A 12,003-nucleotide genomic window follows, 5' to 3' on the forward strand; every position below is an offset into this window, starting at 1 on the left:
TTAAATCCAGGTAGTGGCTAGTCATGACTGGTGCTCCCCAGGGCTCAGTACTGCACCAGTTCTGTTTAATATCTTTATCAATGATCTGGACAATGGGATCGAGTGCACCCTCAGTAAGTTTGCAGATGACACCAAGTTGGGCGGGAGTGTTGATCTGCTTAAAGTTTGGAAGGCTCTACAGGGGGATCTGGACAGGTTAGATTGATGGCTGAAGCCAGTAGTATAAGGTTCAACAAGGCCAGGTGTTGGGTCCTGCACTTGGGTCACAACAACCCTATGCAGTGCTAGAGGCTTGGGGAAGAGTAGCTGGAGAGCTGCCTGGTGGAAAAGTACCTGTGGGTATTGGTCAACAGCCAGCTGAATATGACCCAGCAATGTGCCTAGGTGGCCAAGAAGGCCAACAGCATCCTGGCTTGTATCGGAAGTAGTGTGACCAGCAGGACTAGGGAGGTGATTGTCCTCCTGTACTCAGCACTGGTGAGTCCCCACCTCAAGCACTGTGTCCAGTTTTGGGCCCCTCACTACAAGAAAGACATTGAGGTACTGACATATGTCCAAAGAAGGGTGATGAAGCTGTTGAAGGGTCTACAGCACAAGTCTTATGAGGAGCAGCTGAGGAAACAGGGGTTGTTTAGCCTAGAGGAAAGGAGGCTGAGAAGAGACCTTATTGCTCTCTGCAGCTACCTGAAAAGAGGTTGCAGCAAGGTGGGTGTTGGCCTCTTCTCCCAAGTCACAGGCAATAGGACAAGAGGAAAAGTCTTCAAGTTGTGCTAGGGGAGGTTTAGATTGGGTATCAGGAAAAATTTCTTCACTGAGTGAAAGGGTTGTCAAGCATTGGAACAGGCTGCCCAGGGAAGTTGTTGAGTCACCATCCCTGGAGGTATTTGAAAGCTGTGTAGATGTGGTGCTTAGTGACATGGTTCATGGTTTAGTTGTGGACTTGACAGTGTCAGGTTAATGGTTGGACTTGATGATCTTATAGGTCTTTTCCAATCTAAATGATTTTATGCTTCTATGGTAGAGTCAGGTTATATATATATATATTTTTTTTAATCAAATCATACTTCCCAATAAGCACCTAGTCCTCCTAGTTTCCATAGTGTCTTTCAGTTTCTCAAAAGAAATTACCAAACCCTATTTACCTGCACTGTTTTAGCCTTAGAGCATGCGACTCCTCACAATCTGGTTCTTGAACACTAGCTGACAAAAAGGGTCCCCTGTGACAGTATTTAAATTTACTCTTATGTAAAATTACAGCTACAGTCCATCTGAAATGCTTGAGATAATAGCATTCTATGGATATATCAGCTGAGCTAGGAAAAAAAGCATCCTTCATTTAAACCTGTACTGCCTTTTACTAATCTCCTTTACACTAATTTTGTATATTTATGATGACTGAATGCATGATTTATTATCGGACTTCTTAATGCTTTATAATATGTTCTGTACTCGCTTTTCTGTATATATAATTTTTCAGCCATAATCACTGCAAATCCATTTCCTTAAAATGTATTAAGAATATTTATAATTCACAACCAATATTTCAAGAAGAAAGTGCTTTTTTTCTTATCTAAATGCATTGAATTAACTCAGGAAATAAAATATCTACCACTTAATTGTAGATGGAAAGTTTTAAATATCCCATTCATTATTATCACTACTACATGCTTAAATAAATTCTACAAAAACATTAAACTTGAAGGTAAACAAAGATATAATGCTTCATATTTTAGAAATGAACAGGGAACATCTTTAAACTGTGCTGTAAAGAAAAAACCTTGGAAGTGTGAGGTACTTATTCATAATTATTTGGAAACATCAATACATAATACTGTTTTATAAGGGTTCTTCTTATCCAAGATATTCACTGCATATATTGTCAAGATGCTACTTTCTTAATGATTTTAGCTGCAAAAGAAAGGATGATTTTAAGGCAGTAGCTGGAGACACTTTCGAAAAGTGTTTGTTTCTTGTAAATTGAATGGAAACACTTCTTTTTTTCAAGAACTCCTTTGTAGTGATGTCTTCTTGCCTGACTTTTGCCATGCAGGCAAGACTGTCACATGCATGGCAGTGATCATATTTTTGAGGCCTCCTTAAGATGTGGCGTGTTTAGTGCAGCCAGACTGAGATGTAGCAGCTTGATAGTGAAGTGTGGTCAAAAGTGTTGTTTTTGGTACTTAATCTGGTTTTTAATGCACTATTTTGGAGTGCGGTCTGTAGAGTGTTCATTCATCTAGTATAGCAATTCTCATCTTGCAAGGATGCCTTGTTAAGGAAATGCAATAAACGCCAATAAGATGGAAGGCAGGTAAAGCATTAGTAAAAGTTTTGCTAGTTTGCTAGTTGTGTAAAATAATAGTTGAATTTTATGCTCCTGGTTTTCTTTTATAATAGTCAGCATTCCAACTTCATGACTCTCTCCTCAAAAAATCTTAATCTATAAAAATTTCTTGCTTATACTATGAAGTCAGGTGATTCTTTTACTGTAAAATGAAATTTAATTCAGCTCATATGCTTATGCCCTTCTTCTTATGGCTTTCTTCTTTAGGCCCAGTATTTTCGCTGCTGACCAAACCAGACTTCTCCTATTTTACACTGTAACCAGAGTGATGTTATTTAAAAAGAATTTCACAAATCTTACAGTTTTTCTTGTTATTTTCCCTCTAACTTCCCTTGTTATTTTCCCTGCTTTGTGGCTTGCTTTCCTTGTAATTAAATGTTTCAAAAGCAGAACACTTGAAGTCACTTGAACACTTTTATTTGCTGGAAATTACAATAAGGGGAAAAAAAAACATATATGATTTTAATGACTTAAAGTTAGATTTCTTAATATAGGGTGAAATATTTTGGAGGTTTGGATGTACAAACTTTTGTAAGAGAGATACTGACTGTTGGAAGTGTCTAAATTCTGTTCTGCTTGAATAAAAGTTCTTAATCTATAGTTTCTAAGCTGTTTGTCAGACTGTGTGTGTATGTGTGCAGGCATGGGTCAAGCAACAATTGTTTTCAGTATTTTTTTGTTAGATGATGTGAAGCTAATACTTTTTATTGATTCTCTTTTGCCTGAAACTTATTCATATAGCTTTGCTAAAGAGACATTGCTTGTCAGCCATCATAAAACATAGTTTCTGAAAGAAAAAAAAAGAAAAATAATTTTGTAAATAAATGATGGCATAGTTTAAAATAGATATTCCATTTGACCTCTCAGTGTTCTATGGACGCTGACTGTCATGGCAAGTATGGGAGACCAGAGAAAGTTACAACCATTTTCATTCTGATTTAATGCATTTTTGCATTCAGAAATAATATATTAATAATACTGACATTGATTCTCCACTGTAATGTTGAGTTATATTCTTAAAATCCTAATGCAACCTGTTATTATGTACAATAAATGACCCAACCTCTCAAATTTGGTTGGATGTTGGAAATAACAACAATAATTAAAAAATAGCACTGTTTTAATATCTGTTGCTTTGATTTCAAGTAACCTTAATAAAATAATAGCAAGACAAAAAAAAACTACTATTATTTAATATATTATTAATTATTTTTTAATTTTATTAATAATTATTTAATTTTTCCATACAGGTAGGACTCAGTGTAATCTCAGTTTTGTGAATACATTTGAAAGATAGATTAGAAGTGATTTATAAAAAACATACTTTTTCTCCTTCAGAAGAGATCCACTGATAATGTTAATCCCAAACGGCTCACGTTCTGCCAATGCTCTTCCCTGCTACCCTTATCTGACTTTAGACACCTGCAATGTATATGTCTTAGTTGATCTGGATTTCCTTCAATTAATAAAAGAAAAAGTTTGTATGGCAGAATTAATCTCTTTCTGTTATAAACATCTAAGATGAATTCATGTATCACACCCTAGAAATGCCAACTGGCATTCAATGAAGAGTATCTGTGTAAGAAAATCAACTGCAGAGTTGTAGATGTAGACAAAATAGACATCTAAAGTTAGATGAGAAAAATCTTATCCTATTCCTTCTTACGGACTACAAACCTTACCTACTTTTTGTGGATCTTGACTGGAATGCTTTACACAAAGTATGTGGCAGTGTCACCAAAATATGTGTTTATACATTATGTCCAAATGGGTTTAAATGTCACTTTTTACAGATTCAGTTTGGTAAAATTTGGTTCTAGAATTCTCAGTTTCTGACACTGGGCTTCCCTGCTGTTAGTTCACACAAAAATCTGGACTGAGTTATTAACAGATCTGGTGTCCTTGTTTGCTCCCTGCCATATGTGATCTGGAAGCTGAATTTAGTGCTGTTGCAAATTACGACTTGAGTTTTTATTTTAAAATACATTTAATGCCGTGTTAAAAGTGTGATGGTCTGATAATTTTGATATGAAAAGGTCTATGGCACACTTTAAAAAATAGTTATTATAAATTATAAGACTTCATTTTCCCTAGTCTTTCTTTTAGTATGGATAAGCACTTCAACACAATAATAAATGTATAGAACCATTAATTTCGTGTTCTTATTACAGGCTAGAGGAAGAAAAGAATATTTTATCAGAATTTCAAGAGGACTTGAACAAGTTGATTTTATGGTTAGAGGAAGCAGACAGCATTATTGGTATTCCCCTTGAACCAGGGAATGAAGACCAGTTAAGAGACTGCCTCAGCAAAGTAAAGGTATAATGAATTTTATTCTTAATATTTTCCTACTATATCAATTCTATATTGAAGAAGATTAAATGGTATTTTCAGATAAGGCTTCTGACATCAAACACAGCATTCATTTAACTTTTTTAGATAAATCAAAGCAGTGAAATTTCAAAACCCAGGTACAAATATATACTGATCATACTGAAATCAGAAAAGTAATGGAAAATGTACTGAAATGAAAATATCTATCCTGTCACTAGGTAATTAATCATTAGCTTTTTCATCTTCATTTCTTAATTCAGAACTTAACTGTTTTATCTGTAAAAGATTTCTCTATAGGTGTCTTGTTAATCTTTTATAACTTATCATTTATGAAATGATATTCAGAATTTCACAAAAGTATCTAGAATTACATGCATAATTATAAATATCGACTGATTGAAGTATCACTGCAACATTTTTTAGACTAAACATCCAAGTGAATTTTTAAAAATGCTTTTTAAAAAACCCAACAGAATATTAATTGTTTGTCTATAAAGGCTGGAATATTTTCATGAAGATGTTAGAGCTGTTAGACTATGATACTGCTAATAAATACATCCAGAGTTGTTCTGGTTTGTTTCTGAAATGTGTCTAATAGAATGACTGTGTTTAATAACTTGCACAATAATAAATTAAACTGTAGCTGGAAAATGCATATTAATTATGGAATACCTGCCTGAAGATTTCCCGTCCTCTCTTGAGGATAAGGACTAGTTATCCCTTATGCCAATCCAAGTAGAACCACTTCATCAAGTGATGGAATAGAGCATTAAAGAATCTGAAGGAAACTCATCAGAGTTTCTTCTATCCTTCTTTCAACAAAATCCGGGAAAAAAAATCTAAAAGATCCCTTAGTTAAAATCTACCTTTGAGTTTCTTTTTAAAAAAACAAACAAACCCAGGATATTTAGTATTGCATGCAGGGAAATCAAGACTTAACCGTGTGCTGAGTTTGTCCCTCTGACTGTTTAGCATATGATGTCAGTGAGTTGGACAGAGAATTTGTGAGAGACTCCCTCCATTGTTGAGGATATCAGACCAAAGGCAAAGAAATATTTATAAGGGGTGTTAGATGCATCTTATAATTTGCAGACATGATTACAGGTTTAGAGTCTAAATTGATTGTTTAGAACCTTGAAGACTCCCACTCCTCATTTATACGCAAATATTTCCCAATTCTAGTATTCCAAAAGGACACATAATCCAAAATTAAAGCTGTTAGCATCTCTTATTTGTATCTCATTTTCACAGTCCACCATGTTTTTTTGGATCTACACAACAGAATATATGCTAATGCAGCAAATAATAATGCATTGGCTTGCAGTGTGGCTCGTTTCATATTTACCTATGTTAAAACTATATAATCTTGAAGAACTTTGTATTTTAGTTACATTATCCTTACTTGATATATCAAGTTGCTTTGACAATATAAGTTTGCAGCAACTAAATACATGATGGAGAAGTGGTACATTTAGATGATAGCTTCCATCCTTTCGCTTTACTTGGTACATTTTATGAGCATTCTTAATTATGAGGTTAGACTGGGGGGCTTTACACCACATACCATCTGGATGACCGTGTTCGGAATATGTTAAACCCCTTCTCCAAAGTGCTTGCTCTTTACCAGATTAAAATATTATTAAAATTTGTATACATGAGCTATTGTGTGTCCAGAAGTGGAACTTTTCATGTAATAGTGATTAATGTCCTGAGAAACCCCATATTTTGGCTTTTAGGACTCTTTTTAGGCTTGATCCACTAACACAGTCTCTTTTGGGCAGTTTTGGCCTTCTACATTCAGAAAGCAATGGTTATTTTGTCTTGAATTGAGTTTATTCCTTCAGCTGATACACAAATTGATAAGGGTGAAGATAATAGATCTGGAAATTCTACCACAGTTCATCTTAACTGCTGTATTTGTCTGTTCCAGTCAAGAGCTGAAGAGCTGCCACCACACAAGGGAATACTGAAACGATTAAATGAAACCGGAGGAATAGCACTTGGAAGTGCATCACTGAACCCAGACAAAAAACATAAGCTTGAGAGTATACTGAAGGAGGCCAACCATCGTCTGTTAAAGGTTAGATATATTAGTGATATAAATGTGGTATAAAATTTTAATCTGCAGCAAATATTTGTGTTATATGTTTTCTGGTATGTATTATTTTTCTCTCTATGAAAAGACATTTGTATGCATAATGAACATGAGGAAGAAAAATGTATACAATACACTGCTGTGAGAAACAATGACAGCAAACCAGGACCATTAGTGCCTGAAATGATGATGTTGTGCCCAAATATACTCCCTAAATTACAGGTCTGTTGCTTAAGAAAGGAATGCAGAGCACCATTTTTGTAGCCTGGTTGTTTTGAGGGTACAGCAAATATTCCAGCGTTTGTGACTCAGGTGTGTGAAAGGCAGAAGAAAATGGCTGATTGCCTTTATGGAAACACTTTCCAATTCTCTCCTCTCCCCACACCAAGATGGAAGCTGCACCCATGGTTTCACATTCCACCATGCTGCTTCCAACCTTGAGTTTTGAGTTCTGCTTTCTGTATAGCAAAGGACTACTCATTTTGCTTTCTGTGATCTCCATACTCATGATGTGAGAGTGGATTTTGGATTTTGTATTTTATTGTTAAAGTAGCATATTTTTGTGTTGGAAACTGGTGACAATAAATAGCAAATCTGGTAGAGAGAGAGATATAATTTGAGTGCTTTCATGTAGCTTCTGCTTCTCATGAAGAAGAAATGGTAGAAAATGCTGTCCGGTGGACCACCACCCAAGATATGGATTAGCCTGGTCAGAAAAGATCAATGTAGAATCAACTGAAATATTTCTGTTGAGACTGATGGAAAAATCAGAATCTGGTATATTAAGCTGTGGTATCTATTTGTTAAAGTTACCAGGATGTTGGGGGGTGAGGGGTGGGGGAGGGTGAGTGGGAAAGGGGACTTGTTGTGTTTAGCTCTAGGGGAGCGTCATAAAATTTTCTTCTGAGTATCTTACTGAAAAGACAAGCTAGAGTTTCTGGTCAAGAATACTACATCCTGCATTTTTTTTTACCATTTCTGTGAACACAATTGAATTGCAAGCACGGACCTGGGAAATAAACAGGAACTTTTTTGATGTACTCTCATTAGTTTCTTCCTAACAGAAACAGTCTGGCAAGGTTCAGAATATTAGTTAAAGGCTCAGGTAAAAGTGGATGATAAATATTGATCACATTCACAAACTCCAGGTATGGACACATAAATCATTATTTGGGTGCTTGGATATCTCTGTCTCTTCAAATGGGTGTCTGAAATCAATGTCTATGGAAGAATTCAGAACACTGCAAGATCAAAATAGTGTTATTTACTAGCTGAAGTAAGCATATATATAGCTGAATTTAGGCACCACAACTTGCACATCTAGCAGTAGTATTAAAAAGCCAACAGTAGTTTTCAGGAAAAAAAATATTTTTACTTTTAGTAAAATTACACAAATACATTTTAATGAAATCTGTAATTTGTATCTGAATGCAAGCTTTCACTGATTAGTCATATACCTAAAAACTTTGCATTTTCACTTTCTGTTTGCTGATGTAGAAAAGTTCCAGGTTACTTGTCACAGTCAGAAAAACTGTGAGTGCTGCTGAAAGTAGTTAGGTCTGGATGAAATATGGGGGACAAAGCTACTGTTAAATGATTTTTACTGTGAGCTAAAGCTCACAGCTCTGGAACTTGATATCAGGCGAACTTCTGTAGGTCACCTGAGGATGGTTCTGTAGTCAGTTGTTTTGATGAGGATATATTTTTTTGTGTTCCTCAAAGCACAGTAGACAAACATCATCACACAGAGATTTCTCTGGGGCTTCTCTGTCTCTCCATCCACTTCTAAGAGTGTATCTTATCCTTTAACCCTTTGTTTCTAGCTGTTTGTTTTGTTTTCTGGCATCTCTGCTAGAAACGAACATGTAACAATCTACCATTTCTGATTATCTCATACTGCAGGATGATATTATTTTCAAAATATGAAACATACATGACAGGTACATAAATAATGTAAAGAAAGTCCTTATCTGGTGTACACTAGAGTAATTGTTTACTTTAGAAAAGCTGTGATAATTTACACCAGCTGAGAATATAGCCAAATATCTCCTAAGTTTATAACATATTTTTGCTTTACCTTTGTTGTGGTTTAACCCCAGCCAGCAACCAGGACCACGCAGCTGCTCGCTCAGTCCCCCAATTGGGGTAGAAGAGAGAATTGGGGAAGAGTAAAAATGAGAAAAATCCCAACCTTGTGGGTTCAGATAAAGACAGTTTAACAGATAAAGCGAAAGCCACGAACACAAGCAAAGCATAACAAGGAATTCATTCACTGCTTCCCATTGGCAGGCAGATGTTCAGCCATCTCCAGAAAGCAGGACTCCAACATGCGAAATGGTTACTTGGGAGGACAAACGCCATAACTCTGACTGTCTGTCCCCTACTTCCTTCTGGTCAGTCAGGGTCAGCTGTCCTGGCCATGTCTCCTCCCAACTTCTTGAGTACTCCTGGCCTACTCACTGGCGGGGTGGTGTGAGGAGCAGGAAAGACCTTGACACCTTAGCAACAACCCAAAATGTTAATGTGCTACCTCTCATCCCAAATCCAAAACATAGCACTACATCAGCTGCTAGCAAAAAAGTAAACCCCATCCCAGCCAAAACCATGACAACCTTGATCTGTGAAGCAGTGGAATGCGGGACAACACCTACGAGTCTTAACCTTGAAGGTAACATATTTGAAATAAAGTTATGTTCAAACCTTCTTTACAGTCACAGAAGCTGATACCATACAGCAATAGAAATAAGCTGAAGAAAGAAATTGAGTACAAAAGGAATTTCAGTCACATAAAAGAACCTTTTTTCTTGTTTCAGTATTGTCTTTGCTCTTAGGTGCTTACATCATGTGCCGATGACCTTGAGAACAGATATATGAAGAGTTTGTCTTCCTTTGGATAATAATAATTTTAAAATTACATTTCTTTAGACAATTTTATTGAATAGTGATCCTAAAAGGCTGCTACCTCAGACATAGTTTAAGCAGAGAATGAAGAGTAAAGCCCACATTTGGAAGCATGACTTTTAAATTCTAGCCTACTTTTACTTATTACACCCTCTCCAAAGCCGGTATTTCTTTTAAAAATGAAAATAACACTATCTTTGTGAAGTCTTAATAGTATGAAAAATGAAGTGTTTTATAACCATTTTTATGCCTTCACATCAAGAATTTTTCGTTTATTTTCAAATCTCAAAGTATCTTCTGCTATGATAGCCAAGTAAGCCAACCACCTAGTGCTTCAAAGCATACAAAAGGGGTACTAGCACTGGAGTTTGTGATGAATTCAGTTCTTGTCGTATACCACCTGCCAGGGCATATAACAGATATGTAATAGGTTTCTTACCTTTTACTGTGCAGTAAATGGATTGATAGATTAGGTCTGAGACCAGTGAACCATGGAATCAGAGGTTTGCTGGAAGGAGTTTATTACTCTTTAATATTATTCTTGGTCTGGTGTCAGCCAAGAGGGATGAGCTAGATTATCTGAAAGTAAGCTGGATGCCAAAATCAACATTATCCTCATTTATCCACCTTAGTCTTCACAACATCTACTGTATGTATTATGAAGGTTATTATAAGTGCCTGATGGAGACATTTTGTTTTGCTGCTTTTTAATTTGTCTGATAGTATTAGAACTAATTACTAGACACTGAAGAGACTATTTCACTGTTTACTGCCACAGCAAATCAATTTGTTGTGCTATATGGACAAAAAAATTTTGGAGTAGAGTGACATGACTATAATTTGTGAACATTTTCTGTACCACCAGGAAAAGTATAGGTCGTCTTAGCTTGGTTGATCAAGTGTAGAGAAAACCAGATGGGCCCAGAAAGTGCAGAAAGACAAAGTCATAATAAGGTTATAGTTCATGTATTCTAACTTGGCTTGAGTAGTAATTATTCATAGATTCATAGATGACATTAAATTTCCAGCGTGTCAATGCAACTTAGTTTGAGTTCACAGTTGAAACTACTACAATTGCTACTACTGTTATTTATGGGATGGAGGGGAAAAGATCCTGAAAAACCAATGCTACCATTTGTTTTCTGTGCTTTCAATTTGAAATTAGAATAGTATACCCAGCATTTTGGGGATCAGAAAATTTGAATGAATTTGCTTTCAATTAATAAGTGACCCGATTCCCTTAAATGTAATAAAGTGTTAATACTATGCTAAATTACCTATGACAGTTTGTCACAGATTGCTAACTAGGTGTAGTCCACATTCATGTTATCATCAGTTGTACTGACAAATGGCCACATATATAGCAAAATTAAGTTTGATGTGTATATTTGAAGTATATGTTGATCAGACGAACATGAGAATACACAGGTTCTAAGAAACAAGTATATATAGGTTTCATTCCTTTTTTATTTGAGTGTTACTAGCAGGTACCACTAATTAAGATTTAAAAAGGCAAATTTACTAGCACTGTAAAGACCAATTGCTGTTTCCTAGACGTACTAAGCATACAGGAATGAAGATGTCACAACACAGAAGTAAAACACTGCTGATGACCCTCCTTTTAAAAATTTATTTTAGGCCAAATTATATTAAAATTTACACAGCTTTAGCTTTCCAGTGCTGTTGAGTAATGTCTGAAACTAATTACTTTTCTGGAGATTTTGTAAGTCTAAAACTTAATTTGACAGTCTGTTGTTGACCATTATTTTCAGTCTTACTGGAAAATAATGTGGATATGTAGATCATAAACAAGGATGTACTGAAATATTTCTACTGATAATAGGATAATGTATGATATATGTATGATATATCCATATCTCTATACTCACCCATACTAGTGGGTCTTTTTTGTCACTAGTTGTTAACTATGTAATGAGGACAGTTGTTCAACTAAATGATAACCTTACTAAATAACAAAACTGTGAAATATCCATCAGTAACTCATGTAGTACCGACCTGAATGGGGTTACACTCAGTCATCCCATTTGGTATTTGTGTCTTATTTTCTATTCCCTGTGGTTGGGCATCTGGGATGTCCACCTTGCTGCAAAGACAACTAAAGATTCCTTCTGGCCAGGTACACTCAAGGGTATGCTTCCTGTTCCAGTCTACTGGGGAACAGAAACTTATTCTCAACAATTGCCCACCATAGTAATGTTTCTGTTTGGGAGAACATAAATTTTATTTGCCACTGAATCTTTGAATTTCTGAAAGGACAATGAAAACATTTTGGGGTTCTAAGTCAGTAACTTTGTCCACATTATGGCAG

The 12,003-nt window shown here is 35.6% G+C and overlaps 1 protein-coding gene across 2 annotated transcripts in view; it reads left to right on the forward strand.

Annotated features, from left to right (window-relative positions):
- Positions 1 to 12,003, forward strand: part of DMD (dystrophin) — a 1,192,402-nt gene that overhangs the window by 766,673 nt on the left and 413,726 nt on the right. For both annotated transcript variants that reach the window (XM_074159135.1, XM_074159144.1), the window contains exons 46-47: positions 4,516 to 4,663; positions 6,609 to 6,758. In XM_074159135.1, the coding sequence (XP_074015236.1) occupies positions 4,516 to 4,663; positions 6,609 to 6,758 (298 nt within the window). The remainder of the gene's footprint in view (positions 1 to 4,515; positions 4,664 to 6,608; positions 6,759 to 12,003) is intronic.

Source organism: Numenius arquata, chromosome 1 (assembly GCF_964106895.1).
Source record: "Numenius arquata chromosome 1, bNumArq3.hap1.1, whole genome shotgun sequence".
Lineage (NCBI taxonomy): Eukaryota > Metazoa > Chordata > Aves > Charadriiformes > Scolopacidae > Numenius > Numenius arquata.